Consider the following 21,925-nt stretch of genomic DNA (forward strand, 5'->3'; position numbering starts at 1 on the left):
CCAGGAGGCTCCACCACAAAGCCAAGGCCCAGGAACGAAAGCCAGCTTCACTTGCAAACCTTTTATTTAAGATTTGTCCATGATCGCGGAATAAAATACAAAAGCAATCAAAAAATCACAACGTTTTCTAAAATTAACTGTCCTCCCTTTGGGATTTACAGCCCTCTCCAAAGAAAACCTTCTGCACAGCTGCCAGTTTGTCAAGACAAAGTTGTTGGGTTCCCCCTGCCCCCCTACTGCACACTGGTCCCAGAAGCCAGGAGCCCCCCAGTGAATTTCCCGCTCCTGAAAACTCATGGGCAAAACGAACAAAACTCCAAAGAAGCAAACCCCCATTTCTCAACACGAACCCTCGCCGAGTCCAAGTGTCATATCTAGAGCTCCATGCGGGGGGCCTCGGAGGCCAGAGGGGCGGGTGGGCAGGCAGGCGGGTGGGTGGGTGGGTGTCCAGCAGCAGCTGTCCCCCCCCGCCCCCACTTCCGTGACCTCCGGTTAGTACACAGCCTAAGGGACGGATGGCATTCCCTCTAGGAGAAGCTTCCAGAAGGCAGCTCTTCAGTAGTGGTCAAGGCACACCTTGTCCATGGACGTCTTTATTCTGGAAGGGACGGGACGGGCGTGGTGAGCCGGGCCGGCCCCGAGGGAGGAGCCCAACCTAGAACCCAGCGGCTGAGCCCACCGCAGTCCATCTCCACAGCCCCGACATCTACCCGCGAGCGTCCCTAGAGAAAACAGTCCCCCACCCTCCCAGCAAAGGACCACAACGTGCCCCTTGTGCTCCCACAGGGACCCCCACTTTCCCAACGGCCCGGGCTACCTCACCTCTGGACGGGATAGCGCTCCTCGCAAAGGTTGGCCAGCACGTACAGGTGTCTCAAGGCGTACTCGTACTGCAAGGAAACGGGAGCCCGGCATGACCATCTCACCGCGCAACCGGCTTCCCCCAGTACAACCGGCTCCCCGCAGTACTCGGGGGTTCAAACTCAAGGCCTTGCACTTGCTAAACAGGCGCTCTACCGCTTAAGTCGTGTCCCAGTCCTTTTTCGCTGTTTGTTTGCTTTGTTGACCAGTGACTCACAGTCTCAGACAATGACCCCCCCCCTTGTTTATCCCTCCCATAGAGATGGGAGATTCACTTTTTTCACCTGGGCTGATCTAGAACCACAATCCTCCTCTCCATCTCTGCCTCCTGCCGATCAACGCTGAACTCCAGAAACCACCACAGACACAACGTGTGTCAGACAAGGATTCCTAACCTTTTGGGGACCTCAAATCCCTCCTTCCCTCCCCCCTTCCCCCTCCCTCCGTCCCTTCCACTGTGCCTTGTGCTTTCGCTTAAGATTTTTCACTCATTGCTGGTAAGCTACCACTTGAGCCAGAACACAGTCCAGCATTTTGCTGGTTACATGGGAATAAGAGTCTCATAGACTTTTCTGCCTGGGCTGGCTTGGCAGCGCGGATCCTCAGCTCTGGCCGCCTGAGTGGCTAGGATCACGGGCGTGAGCCTCTCGGCCCAGCTCTCTTGATGATCTCATGATGGCGAACGAGCGCCGACTAAGATGCACTCAGGCCAGCCCCAGAGGACTCCTGATGCCAAATCCCAGGGGCCCTGCCTGGACAGTGGGGCCCTCCCCTAGGTCTGCCTGAGGCTGTAGCGACCCCAGCTTCCCCCCAATGCTGAGGCACGCTACGGAGGAGGCCGCACGGAGGGCAGGAGGAGTCTGTATACAGCCTGCCAGCCTTCCCTCGGCCCCATCCTTCAGCACTGACCACAGGCCCTTAGAGAATGCCAATTGGGACACTCTATAGTCCACACCGGGGACTGACTCCCCCCATCCATCTCGGGGGGAGAGGACAGCAGGGAGAACCCACGCGTGGCTGACGGGAGGGCTGGGGCCAGGCAGGGGCAGCGACAGCCTGAAGAGGAATCACCAAGCCTCCACGTGGACAGACGTGGCAGGAGGGGCTCAGGGTGGAGGCGAGCTCCGGCCCCCCCCACTCCCGGGGCCTGCTCGGGGTGGGCTCACCGTGGATGAGTGCCAGTTGAAGCAGTGGGTGCGGAAGTGAGTGACGGCCTCCTGGTAGCACGCGTGCTCACTGAGCGAGGCTCTCTCCGTCAGAAGCCTCTGGGCCTTGGCCTCGGATTTTTCCAGCAAGGAGACGATTTTGTGCACAGACTTCTCAATGATGTGTCTGGCCTGGGGGGGAGAGAGATGGCTTGGCAAAGCAGGCCTGAGTCCTGCTGCGTCTGACAGCAGCTGGACACACAGTCCTGACTAAGCAGGCGGTCAGCCCTGGGGTAGGGCCCTCGGGATAATGGGGGATACTCGTGTAAAACCAACACGTGAAGTCTTTCTTCCTTAGACAATCCGGGCCATCCGGCGGCGTGTGTGTCACTGCCCTGTGCGGACACTGGGCCGCCCTTCCTCCTGCCACGCCAGGGACTGCCCAGATGCAATCTGTGAACTCTACAGGAAGCAGGCCCAAGCACCTCAGGAGGACCTTCCAGCCACAACGATCACGCACGCACACACACACACACACACACTCTCGTACTGGAACTCAAACACAGAGCCTCACTCTCCCTCAGCCCTCTTCTTGCACAGCTGGTGCTCTGGTGCTTAACCACTGAATCCAGGCCTCCACTTTCAGCTTTTTGCTGGTTTCAAAGAAGATACTCCAGGCTGAGAATGTGGCCTAGTGGTAAAGTACTCGCCTCGTATACATGAAGCCCTGGGTTCGATTCCTCAGCACCACATATATAGAAAACGGCCAGAAGTGGCGCTGTGGCTCAAGAGGTAGAGTGCTAGCCTTGAGCAAAAAGAAGCCAGAGACAGTGCTCAGGCCCAGAGTTCACGCCCCAGGACTGGCAACAAAAACAAAACAAAACAAACAAAGAAGACACTCCCAGAGTTGTCTACCTGCACTGGTCTCAGACTGTGAGCCTCTCGGATCGCAGCCTCCTGAGTAGCTGGGGTGACGGCTGCGAGGCCCCCGTGGTCTGGCTTGTGGACTGGATTGTCAACAAGCAGCAAATACAACTGTTCCGCAAGCAACAAGGTTGGGAAAGAGGGGACCACGGCAGCCCACAGCCACCTGGAAGGCCGCGCGGGAGACGGCCCCCAATCCTGGCCTGAAGAAAGGATGAGGATGAACGCTGCTCTGCCCGCTGGCTTCTGCTCCGCCCAGGGCACAGAGGCTGGCATCGCTGGGGCAGAGGAAGGCTGCCTGCACTAGTCAGCTCCCAGTACAGCTGTGGGGGGGGGGGAACCTCGCACATGATATACACAAAGCACGCATGCGCACGCGCACACACACACCACCTGCCAAGGCTGGCACTTACATCCAGATGCTGCTGGAGCTGCTTGACCAGACGCCGAGACTGCTCCCAATTGTTGGTGGCCATCAGCCTCCGCTTCATGATGGCCAAGGGCACCTCGGGGCTCGGGGTGAGGTCGAGGCCTGCGACCGGAGGCAGAGAGATGGGGGAGCTGGCTCTGTGCTTCACACCCTGAAACTGCATCAATTTCATGGAGGAGATGGACTGGGGAGAGAGAGAGAAAGAGAGAGAAAATGTGAATGAGTCGTTTAGGGGCGGGGCCAGCCCCTGGGGTGGGGTGGGGGGGCTGGCGGCATGACGGCACAGAGCATGCGCTTCTCCACAGGGAGCATGCGCTTTGGCACACACACACACACACACACACACACACACACAGAGCATGTGCTTCTCTGGCACACATGGAGCATGCGCCTCTCCAGCACACACACACACACACACACACACACACACACACCATGTGCCTCTCTGGCACACGCATGGCCGCCCCTTAAGCCCCTAGCCACAAGGGAGCTATGGTTCTCACCAGGAATGACACAGGTTCAAAGACACTCTGTCACCTGCCCCAAGTCTGCCAAGTTTGAACCCCGTGGGGCCTGACAAGAGCCCCCAGGACCTCTGGAATGGCCATGCGCGGCTGCACCCCCGAACCTCAGCAATTCGCCCCTGGATCCCATCTTTCTGCCCCCCAGTAGGCCAGGGGAAGGCAGCGGGAGTGCCGGGGCTCGCTCACCTTGTTTCCGTACTGCATGACGTGGCTGGTGTTGGTGTGGGACTTCACCAGCTGGTACTGCCTGTGGAGGGTCTCTTTGGTCAGGTCCTCCTGCAAGAAGAAGCACGAGGATGAGTCTAGAGGACCGGAGCCCGGAGCACCTTCCTAGAGGTGGGGGGGGGGGGAGGGCGGCCCCGCCCAGGGCTCACCACATCCGAGTCTTCCATCCAGTTGACGCTGTACCAGTCGCCCAGGTACGTGCCCCTCTCCTCGTCGTAGTAGCAGGCGTAGGACGACTCACTGGGGTTGGCGGCGGTGGTCGCATAGACTACAGGGAATTAAAGGTGCCTCTGAGGGGTGCTTCGTTTCCCAGCCTGGAACTGCATTTGGAGCTGGGCTCCTCCGTGCCTGCTACCCAGCCGCCCTCGGATGGGGGGGAGCCAGCATAGCGGTGGAGTCTGCGACCTGAGCTTCTCGGGAGGCAGAGATCGGAGGATCCCAGGTCAAGGCTCCCATACCTACCATTGATGTCGTGAGGCAGGTGGTTCATCATGGAGCCAGACTCACAGGCTTCAATGTAGAATACCATCTGCAGGGCAGATGAGTCACGTGACCGCCCACCCCACCCGGCAAAGACCCCCCAGGGCTCTCCCGGCGTATCCCCCTCTGCCCAAGCTTCTGGAACCTTTTCACTCTGCCATTTGGGAGACCTTGCTGCTGCTATAAGAAGCTGCTGCCAGAGGACACGGAAGCCATTTGACAAGAAGTGGAATGGATCATCCATCGCTAATGGAATAAATGACTTAGCAGCTGACGTAATGCAGGAAAGTTGGAACTATACAACACTCAGGAAAAGCATCTCACCATCCACTGTTGTTGATCTTCCTTCCAAAGAGCAAAACCACAGGGCACCCCATCTTTCTGCCTCTCCACTGTGTCTAACCCTGTCCAGGGCAGCCTCTCTCAAGGGTGCCAGATGGAGGAGAGAGCCAGAGTGCACAGGATGATGGATGTTCCCCCCAACAGGGATAGTCCTAGGGACAGCATGAAAAGTGTGGCCCCCATTTCTGCAGCTGCTCCTGGGTGTCCCTCCCCTGTCCTACCCTGAGGCTGAGTCCACATTCAACGCCTCCCAAGCTCTCTTTGAACGCAGTCAAATGGCCAGGTGCCCAGACATGGTTAATCAAAGCTGACCGCGGTCCCTTTCTAGAAACCCGTCCAGCCGGTCCGGGGCCAGGTACAGAGCCCTGTCTGCAAGCTCTGCTCCGGGGCTGGCTGCCAGTGCTCACGCGTGTCACCTCAGGGGATGACATTACCTTCTGGTACATTTTGTGTTTGTGCATATAGTGAATGGTGTCATTCAGGTCCTTGACATGAAGCTGCAAAGGAAGGACACTCTGTTGAGATGACTCGCCAAGAGAAGCTCGCTGGGTCCCTCCCCACCCACATCGTATCAAGCCAACCCCCATGGGTCCCATCCACTCATCTAGAAGGGGAGACAGCACATTCATCCACGTGTGTTCAGACACTCATTTCGACTGGGTCTCTCTGCGGACATACCCAGTCCCCAGATAGCTATGGTACCTGATATGTTACATTTAACCCCCAGCATCAAAAAGCCCAAAGATCAAGGGTTAGAAAAAACTCACATCATCATTGGGAAACACCAGTATTCCCGTAGCTCCGTGGTCAGTGAAGTAAACAAACACGTGATCCCGGGGTCCGCTGCGGGAGTGGAGAATGAGCACAGAGGCGGGCAGAGTCTGCGTGAGGACCAGGAGGAGCCTAGGCGCTACTCTGAGCCACAGCCCATCCTGGAACCCCACAACTCTGAAGGACAGCTGGGAGGAAGGGGCCCCATCACCGGGCATCAGGTGACATGAGCATACGCCGGGGGTGAGCACGATCGTGGGAGACCCCGGCATCCACAGTGTGCAACCAGGTCACCACCCCACCCCCACCCCAATACAGGGCACAGGCTGATAGCAAGCTGGAGCCCCACAACCTGACTAACCCATGAGAATTCACGCCTGCCTCAGTGTGTTCCCCGAGTGTAGGGAAAGACTGGTGCCGTGATCCACAGATGACCAAAAAACAGTGAGTTTATAACAGGGGACGTTATTAACAATAGTGAGGGCATAAGGGCTGAGCCCGACTGCACACGCCTGTTACTACAAGGAGGAGAGAAGGGGATCATAACCAGGCCATGCCGGACAAAGTTAGATGTAGCTCAAAGTAAATAAATAAAAACACAAACAAGGTAAAGGACAGAGACCCGCTTCACGTGGTAGGACACTTGTCAGGCAAGCGCAAGGACCTCAGCTTAAGGACCTCCCACTACTGTGAGAAAAAAAAAAAAGGGAGAGGCTAGCATAGTGGCGCATGCCTCTAATCCCAGCTACTAGGGAGGCTCCGCTGGGAAGGCTGCAAGTTCAAGACCAGCATGGGAAACTTTATTCAAAAACGACCAAAAAGATAATAAGATTTTTTTTTTAAAGCTAGGAATGCAGCTGGTGGTAGAGCACTTCCCTAGCATAGTCCAATGTTGTTTAAAAAAGAAATAGCAGCCAAGCCCCGGTGGCTCACGCCTGTAATCCTAGCTCCACGGGAAGCTGAGATCTGAAGATCGCAGTTCAAAGCTAGCCAGGGCAGAAAAGTCCCCGTGAGACTCCTCTCTCCAGTAAACTACTCAAGAAAGCTAGAAGTGGCGCTGTGGCTCAAGCGGTAGAGCGCTAGCCTTGAGCACAAAGAGGCTCAGGGACAGAGCCCAGGTCCTGAGTTCAAGCCCCAAGACTGGGAGAAAAGAAAAAAAAAAACCTAGTAAGGGACCCTTGCTCACTCACAGGGGTAATTTGAGGTGGGCTGTCAGGATTTGCCACTGACACTTCACCCTGACCATCCACTCCCAGGTGGGGACACAACTCCCGCCCCCCCATCACTTCTCACAGGTGATCCGGAGCAAAAAATGACACCGGCTCACCGGTACAATCTGTCCTGGGTTCCAGCTCACTGACAGAACACCATGTCCATAAAGCAGACGTGTTACCTCTGCAGGACTTTTCCAGATCCTTTGCCCTTCACAGCTTCTGCATCACCCCGCAGCACAGCAAGGAAGTTTTGGGGGGTTACATCCTACAAGGAACCAGAAGTCAAAATGTGATGCAGACTGAGTATCCTGCCCAGGCTTCCGGCCACACACTTCCAAGCTTAAGAGCGAGCCCTGGGGAGCCAGGGCGGACCCCAGGCAGGGTGGGGTTCCTGGATCGTGTGTGCTGACTCACGGGAGAGTTCCAGCTTGGCTTTGCTAGATGATGGTAACTCAGCAAGTCTGCCCTTCTTTGCTGACCACCACGAAGACAGACACCCCAAGATGCAGGCATCTGGGGAACCCACCAGGTAAGAGGGAAAGCTCTCAGACCATGAAGAAGGAGACAGACCCAGAGCCAGGAGCCTCCCTTAACACCCAGCTTGAGTCCCAAGCACAGGATGTCCTTAAGAGAGGATTTTTACAAAATTTGTATTTTTTTTTTTTTTTTGGCCAGTCCTGGGCCTTGGACTCAGGGCCTAAGCACTGTCCCTGGCTTCTTCCCGCTCAAGGCTAGCACTCTGCCACTTGAGCCACAGCGCCGCTTCTGGCCGTTTTCTGTATATGTGGTGCTGGGGAATCGAACCTAGGGCCTCGTGTATCCGAGGCAGGCACTCTTGCCACTAGGCTATATCCCCAGCCCCAAAATTTGTATTTGACCATGTAAAAGCAAGAGAAGCTGGGTGCTGGTGGCTCACGCCTGTACTCTTAGCTACTCTGAAGACTGAGATCTGAGAGCCATGGTTTGAAGCCAGCTCAAGCACAGAAGTCCATGAGAATCTAATCCCCAATTCAACCAGCAAAAAGAGGGAAGTGGAGTTGTAGCTCAAGGGGTAGAGCACCAGCCCGAAATGAAAAAAGCCAAGTGAGAGCTCAAGGCTTTAGCACACACACAAAAAAAAGCAATACCAAAAAAGGACAAAGGAAAAGCAACCATCCAAAATGGTACCATGTAGATTCTGAGTAATTCCCCACACAGAACTCTATAGAAAGATACAACAATCTCATTAGAATGGGACCAGTGCTGGGGGTATGGCTCAAGAGAGTGCAGTGCCTGGCTAGCAAGCACAAGGCCCTGAGTATAACTATCAGTACAGGGCTGGGAATATGGCCTAGTGGTAGAGTGCTTGCCTTGCATACATGAAGCCCTGGGTTCGATTCCTCAGCACCACATATATAGAAAAAAGCCAGAAGTAGCGCTGTGGCTCAAGTTGGTGGAACGCTAGCCTTGAGCAAAAAGAAGCCAGGGACAGTGCTCAGGCCCTGAGTTCAAGCCCCAGGACTGGCAAAAAACAACAACAACAACTATCAGTACAACTACCCCCAAAAAAAGAGAAAAGAGGGAGAGAGAGAGAGAAAGCAGAATAAGCTGATTTTTTTTCCAGGCACTAGTACCTGCCTGTAATCCTACTCATGAGGCTAAGACCTGGAGAATTATGGTTCAAAGCCAGTCTAGGCAGAAAAGTTCACAAGACTCAATCTCCAATTAGCTAGAAAAAAACTGAGATGGAGGTATGACTCAAGTGGTACAGCACCAGATGTAAGCAAAAAGAATCCAAGTTCAGGTACCAAAAAAGAAACAGAAGTTATATTATATAGCTGATAAATTCAATTTAATTATATTTTAAAATAGGAAGTAAAACAAATGGTAATAATGGTAAACTTCAGATGAAGGTTTATTATCACAAAGACAAATGCTCCTAAGATTAAGAAGAAGATATCTTAAATATCACAAGTCTAAAGTCATTGTGCTGTTGTTAAACATTTGTCAATCTCCATCAACTGAGAGGAAGATAAAAGTCCTGGAAGCCAAGTACTAAGTAACAAAAATCTATCTTCAGGAAAACCCTGAATTACTTCACACCTAGCCTGGGGTAAGAAAACTGGTTAACCACAATACCTCAAAAAAAAAAATGCCACCCCCAAAAAAAGGCTGGGAGCTGGTGGTGGCTCAAACCTATAATCCTAGCTACTCAGGAGGCTGAGATTTGAGGATGGCAGTTCAAAGCCAGTCTGTGCAGGAAAGTCCATGAGACTCTTATCTGCAATTAACCACCAGAAAACAAGAAGTGGCTCTGTGGCTCAAAGTGGTAGAGTGCTAGTCTTGAGTGAAAGAGCTCAGGGAGAGAAAGCCCAGGCCCTGAGTTCAAGTCCTATAACCAACCAACCAAAAAAAAAAAATCAGGTTGGGGCTGGGAATGTGGCTTAGTGGTAGAGTACTTGTATAGCATGCATGAAGCCCTGGGTTCAATTCCTCAGTATCACATAACTAGAAAGGGGAAAAAAAGGGGGGGAGGGGCACTGTGGCTCAAGTGGTATAGTGCTAGCCTTTGACTTCAAACCCCAGGACTGATTAAAAAAAAAAATCAGGTTGTTATGAAAGGAACTATATTACCTGGCTTAAAATATGCCAAGACTAGAAACTAAAACTCAGTAAAGTGCAGTGTATTTTGAACAGTTCCTCTTTTTTAACTTCTCTCTTCTTTCAAAGCCAACCATGAAGCACTAGCTAGACACCAGTGTCTCATGCCTGTAACCCTAGCCACTCAGGCGGTTGAGATCAGAGGATCCCAGTTCAAAGCCAGCCCTGGCAGAGACATCCAAAAGCTTCTTATCTCCAATTAACCACCAAAAAAGCCACAAGTCGAGGCATGGCTCAAGTAGCAGAGCATCAGTCTCAACAACAACAAAAAAAGCTAAGGGATAGTGTCCAGGCCGGGAGTTCAAGCCCTCATACTAGCACAAAACAAGCCAAAGAACATGAAGCACTGACCAGAAATCAGAGTGGCAAGGTTCTGAGTCTACAGATCGGAGGGAGGGGAAAACAACGGATAGACTGGACACAGGCCGGCAGGGGGCGCTCACCTCTCCAGTGTAGTCCTTCAGCACGCCCTTGTACACGTCGGTGCCGTTGGGCCTGTTGATCACCACGCCCGGGGTCGGGTTGCTGAGAAGGAAAACGCACAGTTGCAGAGCAGTGTGGCAGAGCAAAGCACCCCACCAAGGAGGGACCAAACCAAACAGCCGCGTGGAAGACTCCTCTGACCGCCTGCTCCAGCACCCACTTTCTGAGTATCATTTGTTTGGGGGAGGCAGGAAGGACAAGGACACACACGGCAGCACCCCTGTGGCTTAAACACAGCAGGGACACAGGACTGGCCGCTCCTCGGTGGGAAACGAGCCGCCCACTGCACACGGGAAAAAATGGGTTTGGGGCAACGTTTGGTCAAAACCATGTGGGGTAAATCCACGATTCGTGGGCGTACTGTAAAAAAAAGGACCCCAGGGCTGAGGATGTGGCTTAGCGGTAAGAGTGCAATTCCTCAGCACCACGTAAACAGAAAAAAGCAGGAAGTGGCGCTGTGGCTCCAGTGGCAGAGTGCTAGCCTTGAGCAAAAAGAAGCCAGGGACAGTGCTCAGGCCCTGAGTCCAAGGCCCAGGACTGGGGGGAAAAAAAAAATGGACCGGTTCATGACTCAAGTGCTTGCCTAGCAAGGGTGGGGCTCTGAGTTCAGTCCCCAGTACTCATCCTAGCTACTCAGGAGGCTGAGGTCTGAGCACAGCTCAAAGCCAGCCTGGGCAGGAAAGTCTGTGACATCCTTATCTCCAATGAACCACCAGAAAACTGGAAGCGGCGCTGTGGCTCAAAGTGGTAGGGCGCTAGCCTTGAGCACCAGCCCAGCCCAGAGGGTAGAAACAGCCTCTGCAGGACTCAGGCCGCAGCTCTCCATGCTCAGGGGGGCCCGCGGATTGACCCCTTTCAAAGCACCCAACCCCCCATTTCCTATGCCAGGAAACCTCCCATCCATCCCCAAGACCCAGAGATGAACACGAAGGCCCATCTTCTCCTGACATCAGCCACCCCCGGTCCCTGCAGCTGGACGCTGGGGGCATTCCCACCCCCACACCAAGCTCAGTGTTCTCCACTCACTCTTCTGAGTTGGCAATGTCGTCATACATCATCACGACGATCTGCTCGTCCGGAATCCCATTTCGGTGGATGATCTGATAGGCGTGGCACGCGTCAGCCTGGCAGGGACCACGGAGCAGTGTTAGGCTTCGGCAAGGGGCAAGGCCCAAATGTTTGGGGGGGGTTCTGTCTCGTGGAAAGTTTGCTGCAATTTCCTCCTTACTGGTCAAGTTTTTCAACTGCAAAGCGCTAAGTGACTTGTTCCCATGTTTCAGATCACACACAAGTCTTAAAGCACAAGAGCAGGCCTCAAAACCAATCACCCGGAATAACGCTGGAATGAAAAATTAAAAACGTTGTTTTTGGGGTTTTGGTTTTTTTGTACCAGCCCTGAGGTTTGAACTCAAGGCCTAGGCACTGTCCCTGAGCTTTTGTGTTCAAGACTGGCACTCTATCATTTGAGCCAGAGCTCCACTTCTAGCTTTTTGGTGGTTAAATAAAGATATTAATCTCAAGGATTTTTCTTCCTGGGCTGGCTTTGAACTGGGGTCCTCAGATCTCAGCCTCCTGAGTGGATAGGGTTACAGGTGTGAGACACCAACCAGTGCTGTGTAAAATGTAATCTTACTTTTTAAAAAATGAAAATAAAAAGATAATCTCAAGGCCTGAGTTCAAAGCTGAGTACTTCCAAGAAATAAATACATAAATAATTTTTAAAAAGACACGAGTAGGTGACATAATCCTTCCCAACACAGTTCCTGGCCAGCAGAGAAGAGAAACACTGCTTTGCTGTTTGAGATGACACAGGCTGCCTTTCACATCGTGGAAATCATTTGAGGACAGAAGGGAAAAAAAACATTGCCTAACTTTCTGCCTATGGTCTATTGTCCTTCCTGGAACAAAGCTTCAACAGGCGTGAAGAATCAGGAGGAAGACAAGACTGGACACAGAGCTGTCTAGAAGCACTAGGCTAAAAAAATAAAGTATCTTCTTTTTATAAGCTGATGATCCCAGGTACTTTGTGATAGAGGCAGAAAGCTGACGATCGTCAGATATGGAGAGAGAGCTTGGGTTCGGGAGGTTTAAAAGTAAACGATGAGGGGCTGGAGAGATGGCCTAGTGGCAAGAGAGCTTGCCTCGTATACATGAGGCCCTGGGTTCGATTCCCCAGCACCACATATACAGAAAACGGCCAGAAGTGGCGCTGTGGCTCAAGTGGCAGAGTGCTAGCCTTGAGCAAAAAGGAAGCCAGGGACAGTGCTCAGGCCCTGAGTCCAAGGCCCAGTACTGGCCAAAAAAATTACTAAAAGTAAATGATGAAAGAAAAGATGAACAGGCAAGAAGACAAGAGGATTCTAACATGTACACAGAATTGCAAACACACGAAGCAATCTTGAAAGAGAACAAAGGTAGGGAGGGCGCTTTGCCTCCCAACTTCAAAATGACACTTGGAAAAGGCCAGCCCCTCACGAGGATGGGAGAGATCAGGGGTGGATCTAGCCACGTGGGACGAGGTTGATCATCCAGCCGAGGTGGAGGCTGACTCTCCTCCCACACCCTACACAAAGGTACCTTAGAATGGGTCGGGGACTTAGAGGCGCCAATAAACCTGCACAAGACAACAAAGGAACGCATTTGGGATCTGGAGCTTCAAAGATGGTGTAGTTATGGCCAGAAAAGCTTAGCCTTTAGAAGAAACACAAAGACAAACTGGACCTCATCAAAAGTCCAGAGCATCCGGGCTGGGACGGTGGCTTGGTGGTAGAGTGCTTGCCCAGCATGCATGAAGCCCTGGGTTCGATTCCTCAGTATCACATGAACAGAAAAATCCAGAAATGGTGCTGTGGCTCAAGTGGTAGTGTGCTACTTCTCCCCACCTCCCTTCTCCATCCCCACCCACTGGACGACATGCTGTCCTCATATAACCGGGGCCATCTTCTTCCTTTCTCTCAGGATCAGGAGATCCCCTGAGTCAGAAATCCCTCTCCTCTCACCAGGAACTGGTTTGAACATGACCATGTGATGGAATATTTTTTTTGCCAGCCACATCGGAGGCCAAATCCTCTTCCCTTGGCTCACAGCAAAGAGGTTTAGAGTGGGATTAAAAGAGGCAGGAAGATAAGGCACGCTCCATTTCCAGGAGTTCATCTTGATCAATATTTTATAGGATCAGATGCACATAGGCATTGTGTCCTGCTTTGTAGTGTCCTCCTCTGGTCTCGCTGTGCCTGAGCGCTTCGAGTCCTGTTTCATTTATCCCATCCCGGTGTATTTTAGATCTAGCTTCTGCACATCAAAGCGGCCCTGATGAGTCAGTGGGTTTGTGACCGGTGACCGCTCTTTTATCTTTCTCTCCCACGTGGTTGAGGAGGCTCAGGTTGTACCCCCACCCCCGCCGGGGGCAGGTCTGTGGTTAAATTAACAAAAGGATTGCTTTGTCTTAATAACAACTTTTTACTCAAGTCAGATTTCCTGTTTGGCTAGCACTCCAAAACCACCCAAGAAATGAGGTAGAACCCGAAAAATCAGCCTCCTCCCCGCGGTGGCGGTTGGGGGAGAGCTCGGCACAGGCACCGCACAACATGGCGGCCAAAGGCCCCGTTTGGCACCCCGGATTCCGGGGACTCGTTCATCAGGAGCAGTGGACGGAAGAAGGTATCTCGTTATCGATGCGATGATGATGACACGCTGAAATCCTATGGTTTGGGTATCTTGGTTTAAATGAGATCTTCCCATTTATTTCACCTATTTACTTAAGTGTTTTAAAAACACAGCCACTTGGTCAGCCGCCCCACCCCCCACCCCCCGTGGCTCACGCCTGTAATCCTTGCTACTCAAGAGGCTAAGATCAGAGGTTCAAAGCCGGATGGGGCAGGAAGAGTGCCAGCCACGCCACATTCCTGTCCAGTCGTCATAAAAGGGAACAGGGGTCCAGTGCTGCCCCCCTAGAAATCCCCCGCGCCTATTACAACCCCCTGCTCCCTGACCAGAGCCTCCCACACGGCTTCTGCGATGATCCCAAGACTTTGCCTCTGACAATGAAAGAATGAATGAAAATTAATTCCAGGACATTCTGACCATGCCAGAGCCCCTGCAGTCATTCCCCATTCTCTGCCCTGCCCTTGGTCACATTAGCAGCACTGGGGTTTGAACTCAGGGCCTTTGATTAGTAAGGCCAGCTGCCCTACCACTTGAGCCATAGACATTCAGCCTGGGCAACCTTTTTATCTCTATAGAGTTCCCTAATTTGAACTCTCATGACAATGGCATCATAAAATGTGTGGTCTTTGTGACTGCCTCCTTAAGCATGTTTTTAGCATGTCCATTCATATTAAAGCAAGTATAGCAAAACCATTTGGTGTAAACCAACTGAACAACTCATGGCGGGAGAGGGAGAGAGGGAAAGGGGGAGCGGGGAAGGGGGAATGAAGGAGGAGGTAACAAAGAGTACAAGAAATGTACCCAAGGCCTAACGTATAAAACTGTAACCTCTCTGTACATCACTTTGACAATAAATAAGAAAAAATAAATAAAGCAAGTATAATTTCGCTGAGCCACAGGCGGAATTTACAATTCACCTCTTGAGAAAAGTTCTGGAGAACTTCCAACGTGGCTGCATCACTGTACGTTTGCTTCCCCGGGAGGCGTCCATCCTACCCTCTGGGGTGTGCTGTGTCACCCAGAACAGCCACCTCCCCTCCCCAGGTCTGTCTCAGACCTTCTCTGCAAAACCAAAGACACTGGGTCTCCACCGGGGTGGGTTGGCCTTTGGAGACCCCCGACAGTCTCTCTAGAGGCATTTGGGGGTGTTACAGGGGAATGAGCGATGCTGATGTCATTATCCGGTAGAGGCCAGAGATACTGCTAAACATCTAATGGTACACGGCACAGGCCAGCACTAAGAACCACCTGCACCTACCAATCACCAGCACTGAGAGGAGAGAAGGCTGGACGAAGGCGGCTTCGCAGGCGCTGTGGAGGAGCTGCCGCTGCCCCCCCCCACCAAAGTGACACTTCCGAATGCGCCACGTGATCATTTACCAAGTTACACGCAGGGCATGACAGCAGTGAGTGAGCTCCTCCGCTCCCTTGCCCAACGCTCAGAACTGTGCCGGCCCAACAGGTGTGCAAACGGCTTTTCTGGCGCATGCCTGTAATCCCAAACCTCAGGAGGCTGAGGCAGAAAGATCTCTCCATTAGCCTAGCTAAGACCCCATGGCAAAGCAGGCCACGCCTTTTCCACTAAGACCGTCTCCAACTCCGCTCCTTCCATGCCCGCGTGGTGAGCGTTAGTGCCTCGTGCTTACCTGGTGCCGGTAATTATACCAGCCGTTGGAGCCCGCGACGATCACCACCCAGTGCTTGCCCCCATCCTCGGGGTCGTCCACGCCCACGGAAACGGCGCCCACGCCCAGGACCAGGCCGAAGAGCAGCACCGCGGCCCGCCACATCATTCTGCACCTCAGAGTCCAACTGCAGGAGTCAGAGAAGCAAAGTGCACAGCCGGGTCAATGCACTGACAAGAACAAGCAAAGCTTAAGAAGGTAGGCAGCGGTGGCTCACGCCTGTAATCCTACCACTCAAGAGGCTGAGATCTGAGGATCAAGATTGGAAGCCAGCCGGGGCGGGGGGGGGGGGGGCAGGAAAGTCCGTGAGACGCTCATCTCCACGGAACCACCGAAAAAAAGCTGGATGCGGAGTCTCAGGTCTAGCCCAACTGACCGTGAGCTCAGTCTTTGTCCTTGGAGGACTTGTGGAGAATCGTTCTCACTTTACTACTGGAACCGAACAAGAACAGGTGGTTTCCTAAAGTTGGGCTGTTTGGCTTTAAGGTGCTAAGAAGATGTGGCTTGTTTGAGGGGTCATCTATCTATGACTATCTATGAGTCTGGTCATTCTAGGAGCCTATGGTGAGGACAAAGGGACTGAGGCAGAGAACAGCTCAGATACAAAGTTAGGGAACTTCTCCTGAATTCACAGGACTCAGCAAAAGCATCTTTTAAGTTGCCTGACATCTGTTGTTTTGTTTTTTTTGTTTGTTTTTTTTTGGCCAGTCCTGGGGCTTGGACTCAGGGCCTGAGCACTGTCCCTGGCTTCTTTTTGCTCAAGGCTAGCACTCTGCCACTTGAGCCACAGCGCCACTTCTGGCCGTTTTCAGTATATGTGGTGCTGGGGAATTGAACCCAGGGCCTCATGTATGCGAGGCAAGCACTCTTGCCACTAGGCCATATCCCCAGCCCACATCTGTTGTTTTGATTACTTCCGTTTTGGTTGGAGTTTGGGGGGGCAGGGGAGTTGGTGTAGCTGTAGCTTTTTTTTCCTCAAGGCTAGCACTCTGCCACTTGAGCCACAGTGCCACTTCTGGCCTTTTCTATATACATATGTGGTGCTGAGGATTCAAACCTAGGGCTTCACATATATAAGACAAGCACTCTTGGGGCTGAGGATATGGCATAGTGGCAAGAGTGCTTGTCTTGAATACATGAAGCCCTGGGCTCAATTCCCCAGCACCGCATACACAGAAAATGGCCAGAAGTGGCGCTGTGGCTCAAGTGGCAGAGTGCTAGCTTTGAGCCAAAAGAAGTCAGCGACAGTGCTCAGGCCCTGAGTCCAAGGGCCAGGACTGGCAAAAAAAAAAAAAAAAAGACAAGCACTCTTGTCACTAGGCCATATTCCCAGCTGTAGCTTTTTGTTTTTTGTTCAATAGGGTTCACTATGTAGTCCTGGCTGGCCTGGAACTCCTGATTTTTCCCACCTCTGTCTTCTGAGTGCTGGGATTACAGGCAGGACCAACATGCCCAGTTTGAATTCATTGTTCCCTCCCACCCCCCCCCCCACATAAGTTGTGTAGTTCATTTTCAACAATGTTCAGTGAGTACCACTGCAGCATTTGTTCACCCTTTGTCCCTCCATTTTTGTGCCTCCCCCTTACCTTCTCAAAGACAAAAGGAAAAGAAAACAAGCATAGCAACAAAGAAAAATACTTTCTCATTTCCTGGAGAATTCACATTTCATTTCTCTGGCCCCAGGGCAAGTCCCCTGGATGGGGAACCACAGCAAAACGCTCTCCACGTTTGCTTTCTGAAGTTGTTCTAGGTGGGGAAGAAGGTGTCACATGACCCAAGAGACGTTGAGGCCAGTAGACTGCAAAGATGGGGACCTGCGCCCTGAGGAAGCCCCTCCAAGATGCAATCCGCATGCCTGGTGCCAACCACGAAAGGAGCGTGTAGAGGAATGTGTGAAGAAACAACCCAGAGTCCAGGCCACGGAGAACAAGACACTGAGCGTCCCAGAGGCCCCACGGGAGGCGTGACACAGCTGTCCCCTGACTCAGAGCTGGCCCATTCATTCTAAGGCACCCGGTTCCATCACTGCCAGTGACCAGTCTCAGAGCAGCCAGCCTTAGTCAGCAACTTCCTGATCAGCTATTGCATTATTCATGACCAAATCAAAGCACCAATGACGTCACAAATAATCCTGCTCTCGTTTATAATCACAGCAAAAGGCTGATGAAGAAGAGGTTAGCGTGCCAGCTGGCCTAGCTCCCATGACTGCCCTCAACCCTGCCACCGTCCATGAGCCACCCCTCACCAGCTTGCAATTGGTCCTCCCAACATCTACCCCACAAGGTGGCCCAGCACAGAGGCTGCTGTCCACCACGAGACGAAAATCAAACAGACGGCGCTGATATTCCACAGGGAAGGGGCAGGCGGGGCTGTCTGCCGGGAAGGACCGCCACAGGGAAGGTGGGGCAGAGACAAGGAAAATAGAGAAGACTCGAAGATGACAGCCAAGTGGCCACAAGGGGCCATCCTCTAGCCAAATCAGCCATGAGATAGATGCTTTTAATGTGACGCTGTGAACTATTGAAACAGAATAAAAAGCAAGCCGACGCTGTAGTTCATGCGTGTAATCCCAGCTACTCAGGAGTCTGAGATTTGAAAATCACAATCAGCCCAGGCAGACAAATCAGAGACTCTTTATCACCAACTAACCAGCAAAAAAGGTAGACAGAGGTAGGAGTGTGGCTCAAGTGGTAGAGCGCCAACTTTGAGAGAAAAAGCTAAGCTAGAGTAGGAGGCCTTGAGTTCAAGCCCCAGTACTGGGAGGAAAAAAAATGAGACTAAAACAAAATTTGACTAGATGGCAAAGATTTTTTTTTTTTTTTTTTTGGTCAGACATAGGGCTTAAGCTCAGGGCGAGGGCACTATCCTTAAGCTCTTCTGCTCAAGGCTGGAGCTCTATCACATAGAGCCACAGCGCTACTTCCTCATAAATGTCTTTGTATTTGATTGAGTTTAGCTCATCTTTTAAAATATATATGCACATACATACACAGAGATAGAAAGAGAAAAATCAGTGATTCAATGGCAATAGATTCTAGATAAGATAACCATGCACCCTACATCTTATGATCCTAGTAAGTGGTAGGTGTGGTGATGAGCCTGTACCACCTGGGTTTATAGAAAAACACCACGGATGTTTGCAGAGCCTTGAAATAGGGCTGACTGCTCTCTGAGAGAGCAGACTTTCCCCTAAGCAGCACATGTGGCCTTACAGGACACGGTCTGTTCTACTTCCTCAACAACTCTCAGGTCATCTCTCCTCTTCCCGCCTCCCCACCCCTCCCCACCCCTCCTGTCCTTTCCCCTTCTCTCCACTCTTCTCCCAAAGCTACCATCTTTAAAACCCACCACCATCCTCCCGGAGATCACTGCAGGGAGCGCCCTGTCTTTCCCAGCCTTTTCCAAGTATCTAAGGCACAGCTCCACGGAGCAGCCTGGTAGGGGCATTGGAAAAAGCAGCCCACTGCTCCATCCACCACCCACCAACCGGCCTCCCCCACTCCAGGTACAAAAAGGCATCGCTCTCTCCACATCTTCAGTTGTTGCTCAGTGCAACCGACACCTCACCAGGTGCTGCCTAATCCTCCAACTTCACTCAAGCATGCTTTCCTCTGTGAAGTCCTACACGTGCCCACTCCCCTCCCCCCCCCCCAAAAAAAGCAAACCTCAGTAAATGTCTAGGCCTGTAATGTTCCATGCCTGCAGCCCCAACACTGGGGTGACTGACGCAGGTGACTGCAAAGTCTAGGCTAAGCTGGGCTACATGAGAATTCGAGGCCATTCTGGACTACAAAAACAAGATCTGGTCGGCAAAGCCCAGCTGGCCTATTCCCGTCACCCCATAACCCGGGGTGAGTTTCCGACCTGGACACCCATTTTCACCCAGGAAGCAAAGCCCCGGGGGACAAAGCGTCTGCCGCCGGTGCCCGGAGGGGGGCCCGGCGTGGGGCCCGGCGTGAAGCCACCGGGGCGCTGAGCTCAGTCTGGGAGGGGCAGCGCCCGGCGGGCCCGCGCGCTTCCCCGGGGCGGACGTCTTCCTGGAATCCCCACCGCCCGCGGGCCTCCGGGAGGGCGACCCGGGGTAATTCTGGCTGGGCTCCCCCTAAAGTCCACCCTCCGCACCAAAAGCACCGACCTCGAGATCGTCCGCAGCCCCACAGCCCCCCCCCCGACCCCGCCCGGCACCTCCCGGCTGCAGAGGGGGGGAGGGGGAGGACTTAGCACCGTGTAGCTTCCTTTTGTGCCTCAGTTTCCCTCTTCGGCCAAGGCACGCAAGCGCGACGCGAGGGCCCTCCCCGCCGGCGCCACCCCGCAGGCCGGGAGGTCCGGAGGTGGCAGGCCGTCCCCGGGGAGTGCCCGGTCCTCCCTGCAGAGCGAGAAGCCGGGGAGACGTGGTCCGGGAACGCGAGGACCCCGGGCGCGAGGCCGGGGGTGATGGCAGCCGGCGGCCCTCGCCCGCGCCCCGGGTCCCGCTCCCCGCTCCATGCCCTCCCCTCGCCCCCGTGCCGGGGCCCCGGGCTCCGATCTCCTCCCGGGCCCGTGGTTACCTGCGCGGGGCGGCGGGGACGACGAGAGCGTGGGAACTCCTCCGACGCCCGCCGGGCTGTGATTGAGCCGCGGCGCCGCCGCTCCCTGGCGGGGCCTACTGCTCCGCGGTGATTGGTGGAACGGAAGGGCGGGGCCCCTGGGAGAACCAATAGGAGCCGAGAATGAGGCCCGCCTGGAGGACTACAAATCCCAGCGTGCCGGAGCCGGGCTCCTGGGCCCCGGCTGGGGCTGCGACTTTGCCCAGATTTGGGGCTCCTTACCCTATGCAAACGGAGACCCGGGGGAGGTGAAGGGTCAAGCTGATCTGATTTCCACCCTGGTGATGGGATTGGAACTACCCAGGGGACTTTTCAGGATGCCTGGCATGGTTAGGCAAAGGAAGGGTCAGGAACAGCCACAGCCTCTTAGCCACAGCGTGGGCTAAGAGCTGAGTTTACAACCAGAGAAAGTGGCTATCAATGGAGACCAATGGGAGGAGCTGCTGGGGGTTACCATGGTGATTGTTACGGTCTAACCCATCTACCTACACACTCTGTGACCTGAGCAACTTCTTTTGCTGTCTGTGCTCCGGGCTCCCCAGTGGGAAAAGCAGTACCTACTTCGTGAGGTCTCTGAGACTTGTATTTGCTAAGACACTGCTGAGTGCCAAGGAAATGCTCCCTAGATAGGAGCTCCTGCCTAGCTCTGGGAACCCCTTCAGTGAGGAAAACAAGGTGGAAATCTGTGCCTTGGGCAGAACCTGTGCTCCGGTTGCCCTCTGATGGGACCACACAACAGCACGGGAAGTACTGAGCCAGGGGAATGCCATTGGCTCAGCTTGACGCCTCCACACCCCCCTGGAGGCAGGACAGCTAGGCAGATGGGCATCAGGGACCTCTGGACATACAGGACACACACACACACACACACACACACACACACACACACACCATATACACCCCAGCAAATGCCTTAAGAATACTTCTCACCCAAAAACATAGCTGGTGCTTGTTGTGCCAAGTCGCAAAACAACCACCAAGAAGGCCACCGAGACTCAGACGTTCCGAAATGCAAAAGCAAGGCAAGGCTTTATTCAAGCAAGCTGCAACTTGGGCCTCGTCCTACCCACCAGCACAGCGGAGGTTAGGAGGGGAGCCTCGAGCTGCGATTACACAGGGCTTATAAAGGCAAAAAACAAAGTTACAACAATCAGGTGTTCAAGCAAGCAAGATTAGGACACAGGTACAAATCTGATTGGCTCAGGGCTGGAGGCATTCTGGGGGCAGTTAGAGTTAAGCATTCCCAGTGGTTAGAGTTCTTGACCGACTGGGCCCTAATAAGCTTGTTCTGGGTTTGCTCACAGGGCCTGCTTATCTCAGGTTCACGTGGTGAAGTGGGGTTCGCGTGGTAAAGTGGGGCCTGACTTCAAAGTCTGGCACTTCAGTGCTCATGCCACTAGACCATACAAGAAGAGGTTGGCAAGGCCAGATATGAGCAAGGGATGTCACCCAGTGTGGCAGCAAGCTGGGTCATGGGAGAGAACTGCACAGAAGAGTCATGCAGCATTTGTTACATCTAACGGTGGAAGATGAGATCACAGAACAGCAGTCCAGCACTGGCGGCTCACTCCTGTAATCCCAGCAATGTAGGAGGTTGAGATCTGAGAATCCTGGTTAGATGCCAGCCCAGGAAAGAAAGTTTGGGCTAGGAATATGGCTTAGTGGTAGAGTGCTTGCCTAGCATGCATGAAGCCCTGGATTCCATTCCACAGTACCACATAAACAGAAAAGGCTAGAAATGGCGCTGTGTCTCAAGTTCAAACCCCAGGACTGACAAAAAAAAAAAAGGAAAAAGAAAGTTCATAAGACTCTTTTTTTTGTGGGAGGGGAGGAGAAGCAGTCAGTCCTAGGCTTGAACTCAGGGCCTGGACATTGACCCTGCACTTCTTTTGCTCAATTGAGCCACAGGGCCATTTGCAGCTTTTTCTGTTTATGTGGTGCTGAGGAAT

General features: G+C 53.2%; 1 protein-coding gene and 1 long non-coding RNA gene across 2 annotated transcripts; one reads left to right on the plus strand and one right to left on the minus strand.

The window, feature by feature from the left end:
• Positions 1-47: 47 nt before the first annotated feature.
• LOC125362942 lies at positions 48-2,361 on the plus strand. The gene is made up of 3 exons (XR_007213158.1): positions 48-210; positions 2,161-2,168; positions 2,351-2,361. It is a non-coding gene; the product is annotated as an uncharacterized LOC125362942 (long non-coding RNA).
• On the minus strand, positions 234-20,073 carry Lgmn (legumain). The gene is made up of 14 exons (XM_048361899.1): positions 19,938-20,073; positions 15,352-15,517; positions 11,066-11,163; positions 10,000-10,081; positions 7,096-7,181; positions 5,699-5,774; positions 5,366-5,428; positions 4,572-4,638; positions 4,259-4,377; positions 4,071-4,160; positions 3,344-3,544; positions 2,028-2,198; positions 823-890; positions 234-598 (listed from the first exon to the last, which is right to left on the minus strand). Exons 2-14 carry the CDS (start codon positions 15,496-15,498, stop codon positions 556-558), a joined length of 1,311 nt encoding a protein of 436 aa, XP_048217856.1. The 5' UTR covers positions 15,499-15,517; positions 19,938-20,073; the 3' UTR covers positions 234-555.
• Between the last annotated feature and the right edge of the window lie 1,852 nt (positions 20,074-21,925).

This window comes from Perognathus longimembris, chromosome 14 (assembly GCF_023159225.1).
Source record: "Perognathus longimembris pacificus isolate PPM17 chromosome 14, ASM2315922v1, whole genome shotgun sequence".
NCBI classification, from domain to species: Eukaryota; Metazoa; Chordata; class Mammalia; order Rodentia; family Heteromyidae; genus Perognathus; species Perognathus longimembris.